This window comes from Chelmon rostratus, chromosome 15 (genome assembly GCF_017976325.1).
Source record: "Chelmon rostratus isolate fCheRos1 chromosome 15, fCheRos1.pri, whole genome shotgun sequence".
NCBI lineage: Eukaryota > Metazoa > Chordata > Actinopteri > Chaetodontiformes > Chaetodontidae > Chelmon > Chelmon rostratus.
Window position 1 is genome coordinate 20,257,495 of NC_055672.1, and position 15,501 is coordinate 20,272,995.

A 15,501-nucleotide genomic window follows, 5' to 3' on the forward strand; every position below is an offset into this window, starting at 1 on the left:
ATTTTACAGTTATTTACTATTATTATTACTGATTTACTGAGTTAATTATCAGCAAGTGATTTTATCACAGGCAAACATTCTGACCTTTAGTAACATATTCATTACTTCAATCAAAACCCAGATACTTTTCTTTGGCAACACACCCTAACCCTGAGGTCCACCTGACTGATCACATAACATTAGGAAAAAATCATACAGTGTAGTGCTTGATTTGACAGTGATCGGTAAAATCATTTATTTCATAATGTTGAATAACTTCTTGCTCCATGCGATTGTTCAGTCGTATAGATTTAAGGTTTAAGATTCCCTTATTTGTCATAATACAACAGGGCTGCACAACAAATTCCAAGTTGTCCCTTTCCCTTTATGCTCTGTATGATTGAATAATGGGAAATTAAACTACATGGCCATATTTCCTTTATCTGTGCCCTTTGAGCAAAGAGGAAGCTGAGAACTAAGAGGTCTCTTTCAAACTGATTTTGCAGTCAAAGGCTGAATGTTAAATTAAATGTAGCATTAATGAGGCACTATTCTGAGATGATGTTAGCCTGGTTAGGATGAAAATGTGTAAAATGCAACGGTTTTATGAAGACCATGTGCTGTTACCTCAGTGTTCACAGACCTGTTATGAGCAAAGATTTGTCTTGCTCTTCTGCCCTCTGGTGGCTGAAATCTGTACAGGGCACAACCTAACCTCACTGTCACACCACCCATACATACATACACCCCCACACACTAAGATACATACCGTTTAGAACAGCAGTTGGTCAGCTTTAATGGGTTACAGGTATATAGCATGCTAATTGTTTTGGACTGCTGACATGTTCTATAAGTCTAGAGACTGAGACAGCAACAAGATACTCTTTTAAAAGTTGTTAAGCAGAGTTTGTTTGGCTGACTTCATTAAGCTCTTTTTACCTGTTCATAAGACAAAAACTGATTTAGAATAACAGAACATTTTATGTAAACATGCATCAAATGCAGCCTTGAAACTGCTATGTTTAAATTGTGTGATAATTGTGTTACCATAAATATTGTGAGGACAGTTTTAATTGCATTGCAACTGTCGGGTTCCCTTTTAAGTTGAGTCCTGGGAAGAGTGTATTATTCATATCATCCAAAGAAAATTATGTGTGGAGGATTGCTCAAAGAAAAAAATGTACCAAAAGTTATGTTTGCAAGTGCACAAAGTGGCCTTGCACTTGAAAATATCGTAGTTATAAATGGCAACTGGAAAACGTGAGCAAAGCATGCAATGAACAGTGATTCTTGATGAAAGGTTGGCAACATCCAACTTCAGTCATACACTCCTTTTTTGTCTAATCTGATCCTACGAAGTCCTGACCTGCTGTGTGTGCCGAGCTGCAACTGTCACCCGACATGAAAATACGACAGGCCTCCTGCACTTGGTGCATTCGACAGTGCTTTGCTCTCTGCATCTTAATCCACAAAAATCAAGCCCCTATATCTGGTTTAGGCTGCATTACATAGTGCAGTGCAAACTTTTGAACAGAAAATTAATGAAGTACAGTTTTTTCTCTGACCGCTCTAACAGTTATATAGTAGTTTATACTGTCAAGTAAATCGGTATGAGGAGTGTTTGTATGTTCTCCCTGCGGTGAATATTTGTCCATTAGATTAGTGCATGTTAATCCTGTGACAGCATGTAGCGTATCCGGGATCGACACCTGTGGGTGTATCCTGCCTGTCACCTCAGTAGATTCATACACTCATCACCACCAAAAGGATAAGGTAAACAAAATTACCATTACGTAACCGTTAAACTCTGGTTTAACTTCCATTCTCATCCTCCTCGATCTGAGTGCGGCCTTCGACACCATCTCTCACCCCACTCTCCTCAACAGACTCTCCTCCATAGGCATCACTGACACCCCCCTGCACTGGTTTCACTCCTACCTCACAGGCCGCACTCAGTTCATCCAACTTAAATCCTTCACCTTCCAGTCCTCCCCTGTCTCTTCTGGTGTGCCCCAGGGCTCTGTCCTGGGGCCCCTCCTCTTCATCATTTACCTTCTCCCTTTCGGCAATATCTTCCGCAAATTTAATATCCATTTCCACTGCTTCGCGGATGACACCCAGCTCTATCTTTCCTGTGAACCAACCACTGCTCTCCCACCCTCGTCCCTCACCCTCTGCCTCTCTGAGATCAAATCTTGGTTCACCTCTAACTTCCTCAAACTTAACAGCAACAAAACAGAACTTCTTCTGGTTGGTACTAAAGCATCACTATCCAAAACTGACAGATTCTTCCTCGATTTTGACAGCTCCACAGTGTCCCCCTCCCCTCAGGTTAAGAGTCTGGGTGTCATCCTCGATAGCTCACTATCTTTCCACTTTCACATCAATAACATTACCCGGTCTGCCTATTTTCATTTACGCAACATCAACCATCTCCGTCCCTCTCTCACCCCTCACACCACTGCTATCCTGGTCCACAGCCTCGTCACTTCCCGTCTTGATTATTGTAATTCACTCCTTTTCGGTGTCCCTCACAAGTCCCTCCATAAACTTCAACTGGTTCAAAACTCTGCAGCCCGCATCATCACCAAGACCCCCTCCTCTCACCATATTACCCCCGTCCTTCAGCAGCTCCATTGGCTCCCGGTTAAATACAGAATCTCTTTCAAAATCTTACTGTATACATTTAAGGCTATCCACAACCTCGCCCCCCCATATCTCTCTGACCTCCTGTCCATAGCCCCCCCCTCGTTCCCTCAGATCATCCTCCTCTCTCCACCTCTCTGTGCCCTCCGCCCGTCTCAGCACCATGGGGAGCAGAGCTTTCAGTCGCTCTGCTCCCCAACTCTGGAATTCACTACCGCCCGACATCAGAAACATTGATTCTCTCCCCATTTTCAAATCCAAACTGAAAACTCATCTGTTCCGGACTGCCTTCTCTTTATAACTACACTTCTCCCTGTTGCTTGTTTTTACTTGTTGGGTTTTATTTATTGTGCTTGTATTTATCCTGTGTTATTTGTGTTTTACCCGCTCTGTAAAGTGTCCTTGAGTGTTCTGAAAGGCGCTTCCAAATAAAATGCATTATTATTATTATTATTATTATCTTTTGAAGTTTATTTGATTAAAAAGGGGATCACTGACCTTATGAGAGAGAGGTTCTGCTATTGCAAGTCAGCCAATAGCGCTGAGAGATGAGCTACTGTGAACTGACACTGCAAACAGCCAGTGTTGTTCATGTGACAATCATGTCTTCACTAAAAACTGAGAAGATAAATGCCAGAACATTTGAACAAGCCAGGATAAAAGGATATGCACACAGTCCCCCGCCCTAATCTGCTGTGTGAGGTGTTTCACAAAGGAACATCCCATTTTCACAGCAGTAGCCTCGGGCGTTTGCAGGTATTATAAAAGGGCTGAAGCTTTTTCTTGTATACATTCATTGCTGATCAACCCACTCTCAACATTTTTTTCTCTCTGGCTGGTTGTTAAGGTAGGTCTTCGTTTGCCGGTATCATGTTCAACAGGTCGATTCACATTTTCATTCACAGTTAGCAACTTGCAGGCTTTTCATAGCTTTAATTTCTATTGTGAAATCAATGTTATACTCTCTGAGACACTGAAAATTACTATTACCTAAATGCAGTCTTAGCAGCACTGTGATTGATATACGGTGGTGTGACAAGAAGTGTTGGGGGCTCTACTCTTTTCCTTCTTATTACAGTGGGTTATTGTGATCCACGTTGGATTATCATTGAAAAAAATACATAGAGAAAAAAAAAACAGAAAACAAAAACTGCTCAGCCAGTAAGGTGCAAAAAGCACATGAATATGCAGCTAGTTTTTTCCATTCAGTTTATTATATGATCAAATCTATGTGGTCTCTGCTTAATTTATGTCTGTCTGTGTGTGTGTGTGTGTGTGTGTGTGTGTGTGTGGCGGGGGTTTCATTTCATTTCTCCAGCACAGGGCTGAAAATGCCTCCACCAGGTGTGTGTATGAACATTATTAATTCACGTCACAAGAACGATGGGTTTGGGACCATTTCCAAGCCTGAACCTTTCCTCAGACAAGACTACCAGCAGCTCAGGCAGTACTGTCTCATCAAGCAGGTGCGGTTCATAGACGAAATGTTCCCCCCCGACAGGAAATCCATCGGCAAAGGGGTACTGAATCCTGCTGACTTGGCCAAAGTGGTGTGGCTGAGACCATCAGTGAGTGTTTTTGTGGCTAAAAACTGCATGAACCCATGTCACACTAATGTTGTTGGCTAAATAAGCATGTAAGACAGCTAAACTGGTGAGTTGTAATTACAATCCAGCGTGGGTGGTAAACCCAAATGTTTTACCAAACAAGCTCACAAAATCTGGGTTTCTGAAGGACTTTAAAATGTTTAAATGAGTCTCTTACTATCTGCTAATCACAGCTAGAGGAAAGCACTAGCAACCGTTTTGCATAACCATCTCTGAACCACTTGGTTCTGTATAAAGCCTGACATAAAAATATTGAGTTTGCTTTTTTAAGGCTAAACATCAAAGGTCGAAGACAAACCTGACAAAGCTAAGCGGGCCATTATATAGTGTATTACTGTTTTGCTATCTAACCGTTATGCTGATAATAAACAAGTTCTTCATCTGTTTCAGAAATTGGTCCCGACACCATTTTTACAGGTTGATGGGATCTCCAGGTTTGATTTTGGTCAAGGCATAATTGGTACGAGAACATCTTCAGTCATAATAACCCATAAATTGGTTTTCCAGCTGTGCCATTGTGAGCTGCAGACAACAGGCTTTGTTGGTGTTCTCAATAGTTTGTAAATTGGAACATTTTTTTACTCAGGAAACTGCTGGTTTCTTGCATCGATCGGCGCTCTGACTTTCCAGAAACACATCTTTCAGCAAGTTGTCCCTCTTGAGCAAACATTTCAGGAAGAGTACTGCGGGCTGTTCCACTTCAGGGTAAACCAAGAATCACTGCCAGCAGTATTTGTCTAAAAGTCAGTTCTGCTAAATGGTAAAACTCTTCCTGTTCCCTCATTTCTCAACAACTCAGTTCTGGAGATTTGGAAGATGGGTGGATGTCGTCATTGATGACAAGCTACCAACGATCAATGGCAGGCTAATCTTTGTTCACTCGAAAGACCCAACTGAGTTCTGGCCTGCTCTGCTGGAGAAAGCCTATGCCAAGTATGGAAGCACAGTGTATTGTTTCTCAGTCATAAAATGGATTTTCTCAGTCAGATCTTTCTTATTTTGGGAGTATCTGTGAGTAATTTCACACCCATCTGTGTCAGAGTGTGTGGTTCTTACGCGGACATGAACGCCGGAACTCCTGCCGAGGCTTTGGTGGACTTCACTGGTGGTGTTCACATCTGTATCCCGCTGTCAGACCCTCCTTCAAACCTGTGGGAGCTGATGTACAGAGCTGCTAAATCCAGGTCACTGATGGGTTGTGGTACACCACAGGGGGTAAGTGCCAATATGCATCACAAAACCACAAACTAACTGTTATTTTCTGCTTTTATTTAATGTACTGAAGCTCTTCTGGGTGTCTGTCCAGAAGACTAGGAGCCTGCTTCATAAAAGCATCTCAAGGTTAAGATGATTTCTAGCTTTTCTAGCTGCCAAGATTTTCACTTTGACACACACTTGATGATGATCAACCCACTCCTTCTAATGTGGCTGACCGAACATCTTCGAGTTTCCCTCCGACAAGCTTCCTGATCCATGTGGATCCTTAAATAGGCCTGCCTGACATTTTACAAAATACAAATCTATATGTATTGATGTGGTTTTCTCACATTGATGAGACTCTACCTATCTCATTTTGCCTTTTATATTGATCTGAAGGTCAGCCAAATCAATCCTTTGCTAACTTCATTTATCATGTGGTCATTTGGTATGCTGCACAAGACTACCTGCAATAATAACACACACTGTATCTATGTCTTGTAGGAGACATCTGAAAACACTGTGCTACCAAATGGATTGGTCCAAGGCCATGCCTACACCGTCACAGGCATTAAACAGGTGAAGGACTGCATTCCAACAGCTAGCAGCTAGTGAGGTTTTTAAGACTTTTAAGTTTTTTTAAGATTACCTTGGCAAACGAGTTAAAGAAAGCATATATATATATATATTACTTACGTGTTTTTTACTGAGGTTTTACTGAGTTACTTTTTTTTTTTTTTTTTGGTTAATTGTTTGTTAGGTGATGAGCCAAGGACAACTAGTAAACCTGGTGCGTTTGTGGAACCCTTGGGGCGCCGGAGAGTGGAAGGGAGACTGGAGTGATCAGTAAGAACGTGACTGGGACTGTTCCATAAAGAATTGCTCTGACTTGCTACTTCAGGAGATAAACGATCAAGATATTTTTCCAAGTGACAAGATGATATTTTGCAGTTGTATTCACTGTCACACGAGAAACTTTGTGAGGAATGCTTTGCCAACTAATTGTGTCTGTTTTTTGTTAATAATCTTTGCAATGAATGTCAGTCTACGCTTGCACAATAGCTTTGCTTTTCACTTAAGCTAAATAAGCAATCTTAGATGAAGCATGATCTCCTCAGTTGTATAATGTATGGTTTTTGTTTGGGTTTTTTTTGAATGACAGTGCTAAGCAGACCAAGGCTGTTTTGAACAGAGCCCTGATCTCTCAAGCTGTCTTATTATCTCGACCCTTTTCACAAACTGGTTTTGGCAGTTTTCTGGGCTGCTCTGAGCTCTGAGCTTGTGCCCACTTTCAGTGAAGCAGAGTCATGTTTTTTTTTTTTTTTTTTTTCTTTTACTTCTGTTAGAGTTAGTGTCCTTTGTGATAAGTTGATAATCAATCAGCAAAGACTTCTCTTAGTGATAGTAGGTGGTGTAGTGATGACTTGTGGCTTGGAAGTGTGGCGTAAGCCTTATCTAGCAAAGGAGTCAGATAATCCACTGTGACCTCTTGACTATTCAGACAATAGCTTTAGACAAAGTTTGTGACCCGTTGCTTTTGATCGTATGAACAGGTGCAAATGTTGGCATCGTGGGGTAGGTTTGTAGGAAAAGTCAATATGCACAAAACTTGACTTGCCCAGACCAAAACAAAACAAATTTGTGAAAAAAGTGATGACAGATTGAGAAACTTTTGAGCATTCAGTTTCAGTGTGTTTAGCACTGTCGTGCAGAACACAGGTTATGTGAGGGTAACGTGTTGCAACTTGCCTCTTTATGTGAACAACAATTTCAGTATAACCATTTTGCTACTCCTCTTCCTTCACCGACAAATCGTGTTTAAAGGTCGGTGATGTGGCAAACCGTGAGTCCTGACGATCGTGAGATGTGCCTTTCTGTGCGTGATGATGGGGAGTTTTGGTAAGCGTGTTCAAATAAAAACCTGACAAAATATGTCACAGGCATTTCTGAAAATGCTGAACGCGAAATGTAAAGCTAATGCAAACAACGACCGAACATCAGTGAATATTTCTGTTTTTATTTCTTTTAGAAACAACTTTTGAGTAAAAATTAAAAACTAGTATTCAGAAACCACAGTTTTACATACAAAAAGTACAGCGCATCAGGTACACATAAATACTCACTAAACAGTTTATGAACACTGAGCCAAGAGCACCCTAACCATAATTATGATTCACTGCTAAACCACTAATTAAGTCTAATTTAAAATTATAATGTAATCACAATATCAGTAACGTCAATAAAACAATAAACATATATGCAGATTGCGTTTGCATGTCTTACCTTAGCTGATCAATACAAAGTAACTATTTTTTCTTTCGTGGACTGATTGAATCTCTTAAACAGCAGTGTGTCATCTAAGTGTATCTCTGATGTCAACAGGATGACCCAGGAAGACTTCTGTAAGTTCTACTCGGATCTCGACATCTGCTGCCTGTGTCCCGACTTCCTTGATGGAGACTCCTCTTGCCAGTGGAAGACCTCTTTCTATGAGGGCAGATGGGTCGCCGGAACCACTGCTGGAGGATGCATGAATAACCCTGGTACTTCCAGATTATCTGGGCTCATACAAAACTGACCCCTCAAAAAGCAACATGGAGACTGGATGGTGCCAATTTGAGAAGTAGACTTTTTTTTTTTTTTTTTTTTTTTACAGTGTTTCTTTTTTATTTTGCACTTTACAAATGTCCCCAACAGACATTCTGTTAAATAGCCCTCCCCACACACAAACTTAAAAAACACATACTGGCTTTCCAAAGTCTGGCACTAAAAGCACTTTAAGGATTTAAGTTATGATCCCATTTAAAGATTAATTATTCATGTATCATTTGGAATAGGACTATTAATCTGTGAATTATATACTTTTATTAAATTCTAATATAATTAATCAATTTATAATAGCTTTTTAACCAATCTATCAATTGACATCTCTTTACATGACTTTAATTATTCCAGTGCACACACCAGGCTCTATAACAAAGAATGCACAGTTTGCCAAGAGTAAACTGGCTCCAGAATTGTTTTTCAGTCTTGAGATTCACCCTTCTCTTGGCAAAATGGCGAAACACAAAATTGTTTCCCTCTTTGGCTTCCAGAGAGCTTCTGGACTAATCCACAGTACAGAGTCACGGTTGAGAACGATGACTGCGCTTGGCAGGAGGGAGTAAAAAACGTGCTGGTGTCTCTCATGCAAAAGCCTGACAAGAGGAACAGACGCCTGGTCAACAATTTGCACATTGGATTAACTATATTTGAGGTAAATATTGCCCTTTATTTTTTGTGTCACACTATGAGAAATAGTATGGATATGTTGTGCAGACATGAGTAAGGAGCTGTAGAAAATAGTCAAAATCCATGAAAATAAAAATGAAACCGCTGTGTTGGCTCAGCCATTCTGTGTCATCATAGAGGATGAATATTAGTGCTCAATCAAAAAGTCACCATTTACAGTTTTGTGGCTTATGCCACTTAACAAAATGCAACAAAACAAATAAAACATCACGTAGCTCTCTCTGAGCCCCTAAGTGATCATTAGATTCCATTGTTCTATTTGCATTATTTACATGTTTTCATATTGTCACTAATTTTGTTTTGTCCCTAACATGGATTCATTTTCCTCTGATTTCTTCCAAGGTGCCCGAAGAAGTAAGTGACAGTTTTAACCTAATCCTCAAACACAGTATGTGCTGCTATGGAGAGTGATATGAACTGCATATAAATGAAATATCTATTTTTCCTCTGTATCTGTACAGTACAAGAAGCACACAGGGAAGTTTCCAGACACTTTCTTCGGGAGAAATCGGCCTGTTGGCCAATCTAAAACCTACATTAACGCACGAGAGACGATGGAGTTCCTCAGTCTGAAGCCCGGTGAATACCTGGTTGTGCCGTCCACCTTCAAGCCCAATGAGACAGCCTCTTACATCATAACCATCCTGTCCAAGGCTGAGACCCACATGCAGTAAGTCACTCACAGCTCACTAATTAGTCTTCATAGGCATAGCTGTACAATTAATCTACAAGCTAGCATGCCTTGGACCAGTCTGTCCACTGTACATGTAGCAAACAAACTGATATTAACCCCCTATCAAACTCCCAGTAAGACCCCCAAAGGTTTATTAAGTGTAATGTCATTAGTGAATTTCAAATTGTGATCTGCTAACACTGTTACGAATGAGTTTGTTCTGGACCCATTTGAGGACACAAGTACAAGTTTAATGAAGGCACAGGTGGTGGCGGCAGAAGACTGGCTGGCTTGGAGCTGGAACAGCCAGCAGCAAGGCACACGCTGGACAATATGTGAGAAGACACTGCTGAAAAACACCCAGCGAAAACATATCTGCTGACACTCAGTACGACATGGGAACATGTGCCGAACAGCATGGAATTATCTGGCACAGGAGGGCCGTCGTGACCGGGCTTATATGGAGTGATTGATTGGTGGGGATTGAAGCCAGGTGTGCCTCGTCTCCTGCCACCCACACACCCTGCATGGAGAGAACAAAAAAACAGATCAGGGAGGGGAAAGAGAGAAACAGGAAAAACAAACAAACACAAAGCCAAGACCACATCAAACTCTACTTACTGCTGAAAAAGGATTAAGATGAGTGTAGCATGTTACTAAGTTACTGCACAACACTGGCTACAGGCAATGCACTCATGTCTCCTGTCTCTCCACTCAGTGAGAACTCTGGTGGCCACCACGAACGTATGGAAGTAGAAGAGGTGATTTTTAAAAATATATATTGCTATTATTGGTATTGTTACTGTGTTACATGTTTGCAGTGTTGATGACACTGATAGGATGTGACACATATGTATTCCTCTAGAGCTGAAAGCACTCAATCTTTTGCAGGGCAAACAAGCCGAAAATGGAGAGTCTGACGGAAATAAGAGAGAATTCTTCCGTCAATACTCTGACAAGGTGATTTGTGTCTTATCCTGGGTTCAAACTACACAATATCAGGCTGATAATTGCATGACCTGGCAAATGCAGGGTGTCCGGAACAAAAATGGACATTGGGCGCAACAAATGATTGCTTTATCCTGTATAGTGCATCATAGTGGAGGACAAGTGACACCACATCTGGGACGCCTCACGGTGTCCCGACAAACAGACTAGCATGTTAGATTTTCATTTTTTTTTTACTTCTCTCTAGTACGACAGATCCCAGGACAAGTTCTGTGATGTTGCCCAATAGGAGCACAGAGCAGTAAAGTGAAAGATGAATGATTTTGGTGCTGCTAGGTGGAACTGTGAGAGGATGTTTTTTCTTTCAATTTTAACACAAGACAGCCATTATCATACAAACTTTGGACGCCCATCGTCAGTTTACATTCTTGATCCCGGACGTCGGCCCCTAGCACCTGCTTCCCAATGACAACAAGCAGGTTGTGAAAGTTGGCAAGCTATGACTGGTGAGGGATCAGCGTGTAATCTGTCGTGTTTCTCCATCAAGCAAGAATTTATGACCCTTTAATCACATAATCTCACACAGTGATCATGTAACAGACAAAAACATCTGAGTAGTCTGAACCCAACATTACAGCAATAGCTCAGCGTCTTGGAAATATGCTTATATGCTCTGCTGCAGACTCCACCAGCATAGACTGCAGTAAGATACTGGTCTCAGCTGAGAAACGCTCAGGCACGCAATCCTCAGCAAAGCCAGGAAGTGTTGTCTTCACACTTCGGGTTTACACAAACAAGACAGAACAGGCTAGTGAGCTTCAGAGGTGCAGGTAGGCACCTTTTGTTGCCCTTGGACAGAGCCGGACTAGCTGTTTCCCCGCTTCCAGTGTTTGTGCTAAGCTAAGCTAACTGCTTCATATTTAGCGTACCGTCAGAGTGGTATTGATCCGCTCATCAAACCCTCAGCAAGAATGCCAATGAGCGTATTTGAACGATTCCTTTAATTAAATTGGACTTTGAATGTCTTTTTAATATTGGATCATTCATGTCTGTGCTGTATTCTCTGTTTGAGCTATGCCATCATTATTGTGCTGCTGTTTGTCTTTTCTTTTATGCTGTTTCTGCTTCGTTGGATCACAAATTTTAAATATCGGCATAGAAATATGTTCTTTTATCTATACATATGGGTTTTCAATCAACCCTGTAATGTGTAGGGTTATTTTCTTGCTTACTTATTTATCCTCCATATAAAAGTAACTGTGATTATGACAGCCACCATGTGAGCCAAACATAAGCCTTTTATTGTTTTTATTTAATTTCCAGTATGAAGAAGTGGACTGTGAGCAGCTCCAGAAGCTTCTGAACGAAAGATTCCTGAAAGGTTTGGACTGTAAAACCACAACAGGCTTGACAACATATGAGCGAAAAAATATTCAGACAATATAATCTTGTGAAACGCTTCTACTGTATGTGGCTTGGTTCAGGCCAAATGAAGTGTCCCGGTATTTTTTCTGCTTTTATTTAGGAGACTTGAAATCCGGAGGCTTCAGCATTGATGCCTGTCGCAGCATGGTTGCTCTGATGGATGTATCCTCTTATGCAAAGAAGTGGTGGATCAGAAATGTGTTTTTTTAGGAACCTCCAACGTTAAATGTAGTTATATAAAACACAGAAGTACTACACATGCCAAAACCTGCCTGACCTTTTGATGTTATCACACCCACGAATAAAACTGTGGGTCAGGCTAAGACATGTGCAGCTATAATACCTTAATGCTGGGTTAGTCGTCAATCACTGGCAAACTGAATGATGAGGAACTTGTTCGTCTGTGGCGGAAGCTCGACGTATACAAGGTAAAGGACCCAAGGGACGATTAAAAATGTCAGAATAAAACAAAAATGACTGGTGGATTCTTAATAATTACAGACTTTAATGTGGGCTTGCAGCATGTCCTGAGTTAGATCGGACACATTTTCCTTATCAGGGTTTTTGAGTTCTTGCTGTGTCGAGTTCAGAGTTTCACACAAACTTCTTTTCTTTGACCAGGAAACTTTCTTCCGCACTGATGCTTCACAAACAGGAACACTGTCACTGAGTGAGCTCAGGAACGCAGTCATGGCCTCAGGTAGACGATCAACCGCAACCGAACCATTCAGGGATTTACCCCTCTTATATTAGATCTAATGATGAATGCACATAAATGCTAAATCTTGCCAACTGTTTGTCATCGTTTGCTTTTAAAACAGTTGTTGATGCAAAAGAATGCTATGAAACAAGTTGCCAGACATATAGTGTGCAAATCAGCTGTGGAAGAAGCGCTCAGATCCTCCTAAAGCACCAACACAGCAATGCTGTCAAAAGTAAAGGTTGTGAATTCAAACTCCTACGTAAAGTGAAGGGTCATGTAAGATGAGTAAAGCAGGAAAGAAGAAAGATAGAAATCTATATTCATATTTTGGACTTTCCACTCTTTATCTTTTTTGTGAAGGCTGTGTGGCTGAAGTAAAGCGTAACCATGTACCAGGAAATGTTAACACAGTTTGGCAAGTGTGGCCATACTCCAAATCTTTCATTCCTGGAGTTATTATAGTGCAGCATTCTTGTCTGTTGATGATATGGCTCTAGCTCGACTGTGAAACGTCCGATTTCTTTTGTGATTTTAAAGAGATTATGGAATCCCTGCACAATACCCTCTTTGTCAGCAGATGATTTGACTTGTGGCAGCAGGAAAAATACAGGTCTTGCTAACAACATTAACCATGCATCTGCTCTATCCTCATCTTCCAGAAGGCCATGGCAGCACTGAATAAAACAAAATGAATCTGCAGATTAATTAATAGTGAAAGCAATAGTTAGTTGCAGGCCTAAAATGAATCCCACCTAAGCTTCTGACCTATGCATGTCGGCCAGGAAGGAGGATCAGTGATGATATGCTGAATCTGATGGCTCTGCGCTACGGTAACTCCTCTGGAATGATAACGCTGGAGAACTTCATCTGTCTGATCCTTCGCTTTGAATGCATGAACCGTAAGTAAATTCGGACAGCCGATGACAGTAGACAGCACGTAAGGTACCGCATAGAAAAGATGCACTTTGAGTTCGTGCATCTTTTCTATGTGGTCAGCAAACCATCTCAGCTGGCAAAGATGTGCTCACGTGGATGAGAGTTTTGACATTTTCACCGGGCGTCATTTGGCAGACATATATGAATCCCACTCCTTGCCTTCAGTCACTGGAGTAAAATGAATTTGTGTCTTTCTCAATAGAAATCTTCAACCAGTTAGCCAGCGAGACAGTCTTGACTCTCAGCGAATCGGAGGTAACAAAACTTCTTCAGAGGTTTTTTGGAATGTGTAGGTTCAGTAGTTACCTACAAGCCTGCACAAGCTGTTGATTTGAAAAAGAGGGAGGAAACAATCTCACTGGCATTTGTACTTTAATGCAAAGACTTCTCTTAAATGCCATTCCCTCAGTGTGTTGAGTGTGTTGTTCTAGAAAATATGGCATGCTTTTTAGCTTTCTGTGATGAAAGATCATGCTTTTAACCAGCACTACACAAACATTAAAATGCACTTATAATCTGTCCCTCTGATTTGCAGTGGCTGTACATTTCGATGTACACTTAACCTGACGGAGAAGATGAACCGCAGGATTCATTTAGAATTACAGCAACAGCTGATTTGAAAGAAGATAAATACAAAATGGGTTTTACTGCATATGGGCTATTACACAGTATAATTTAACAGGACATTTACTTCTAACGTTTCTCCTGTTGAGGGTATAGTAAAAACTGTCCTCCTTTCTCCTCACCTTCTCTTTCACTTGTCTCTTTCTCCCACTGTGAGAAAAACTGCAAGGACCTGACACAGGCTGCTCATTTTTGGAATTACAAAGCCAATGGCAACTGGCAACCTCGCTTACCTGTTATTACAAAGGTCAAAATTTACATAGAAATGACAAAAATACAGATTATGAATGTATGTCATGAGTGTGTTTCATTCTTACCCAAGTTAAATTTGTTACAAATGCTATTTTTTAGTTAAAACTGAATATAGATTTAGAGCAAATTATTGAAAACTGAATTGGTTAATGAAGACAAACTGTATCAAATCATTAATTGTTACAACCCAAATTTGGCTTATAGATATTGTTCATATGAAAATACAAACTATCCCATGATATGCAACTAAAACACTGTACCTTGTTAAGTCTGCATGTTACTCTGATGTACTCCATTCATTTTATGTGGGTTACTGCATTTTTCTGTCTTACTGTTGGGGATAACGTGCTGTGGGAATAGGCTTTTAGCCACGCTAGCATCAGCCAGTACACCACTTTCATCCAAACTAAAATATCTCAACAACTATTGGATGGATTTCCATAATTTGTGCCCCCCTGAGGACGGAATATAATCAGCTTTGGTGATCCTTTAACTTTTCATTTGGCGTCATCATCAGGTCAAAATTTTACTGTGTCAAGTACATCCTCAGCTTCGCTTTGTGTTTAGTGCTAACATGTTAGCATGCTAGCACACTAAACTAAGATGGTGACCATGGTAAACAATATTCTAGCTAAATATCAGCATGTTAGCACTGTACAATGTGAGCATGTTAGCATGCTGATATTAGCGTTTAGCTCAAAGCACCTCTTCATACAGAAGTATAATCTCACACAGCTGCTAGCATGGCTGGAGACCCTCACTTCTTTACATTTTCAGAGGCATTTTCTTTTTAAGGTGGGAGTATGTATTTTTAATCACTTTATATTGTACAAAATAAAGACATTATCCAAACAGTTTCACTGTATATGAATATTTCTTTCACCCCTTCTAAATGCAGGCAGATATCTTGAAATGCTGCATGGCACTGTGAGATTGGGAATATGAAATGCACACAAATCAGGGGCTTTGGAGTTTTTGTTTTCCCTTTTCTACACAGAAGTCAGGATTAAAAAACAAACTTCAGTGAGAATGTGTTGCCTTTTGATCAGTTCTTTGTGCTCAATGTGAACATGCACAGACTTTGAATTACCCAGACCCTCAATCTCACATGTCGATTGAGTCCTAACTGAAGAAGCGAGACAATCTGTTTGCTTTGTCAATGCACACTCTGCTGTTTCACTATTCTATAGTGTGGTGTTGGATTTGATTGCCGTAGGTAA

The 15,501-nt window shown here is 40.7% G+C and overlaps 1 protein-coding gene across 3 annotated transcripts; it reads left to right on the forward strand.

Moving 5' to 3' along the window:
- Positions 1-3,334: 3,334 nt before the first annotated feature.
- On the forward strand, positions 3,335-15,146 carry LOC121617969 (calpain-1 catalytic subunit-like). Of its 3 annotated transcripts, XM_041953179.1 has the most exons (23): positions 3,350-3,472; positions 3,944-3,969; positions 4,092-4,193; positions 4,623-4,692; positions 4,819-4,937; positions 5,032-5,165; positions 5,273-5,447; positions 5,934-6,008; positions 6,190-6,275; positions 7,254-7,328; positions 7,812-7,972; positions 8,525-8,685; positions 9,063-9,074; positions 9,182-9,390; positions 10,112-10,154; positions 10,285-10,353; positions 11,665-11,722; positions 11,867-11,928; positions 12,126-12,194; positions 12,388-12,466; positions 13,252-13,368; positions 13,608-13,660; positions 13,941-15,146. In XM_041953179.1, exons 3-23 carry the CDS (start codon positions 4,110-4,112, stop codon positions 13,965-13,967), a joined length of 1,938 nt encoding a protein of 645 aa, XP_041809113.1. In that variant the 5' UTR covers positions 3,350-3,472; positions 3,944-3,969; positions 4,092-4,109; the 3' UTR covers positions 13,968-15,146. The 3 variants fall into 3 exon arrangements, with proteins under 3 accessions (XP_041809111.1, XP_041809113.1, XP_041809112.1); XM_041953177.1 differs by having other exon boundaries at positions 3,335-3,472; positions 3,944-4,193; XM_041953178.1 differs by having other exon boundaries at positions 3,368-3,472; positions 3,949-4,193.
- Positions 15,147-15,501: the final 355 nt, after the last annotated feature.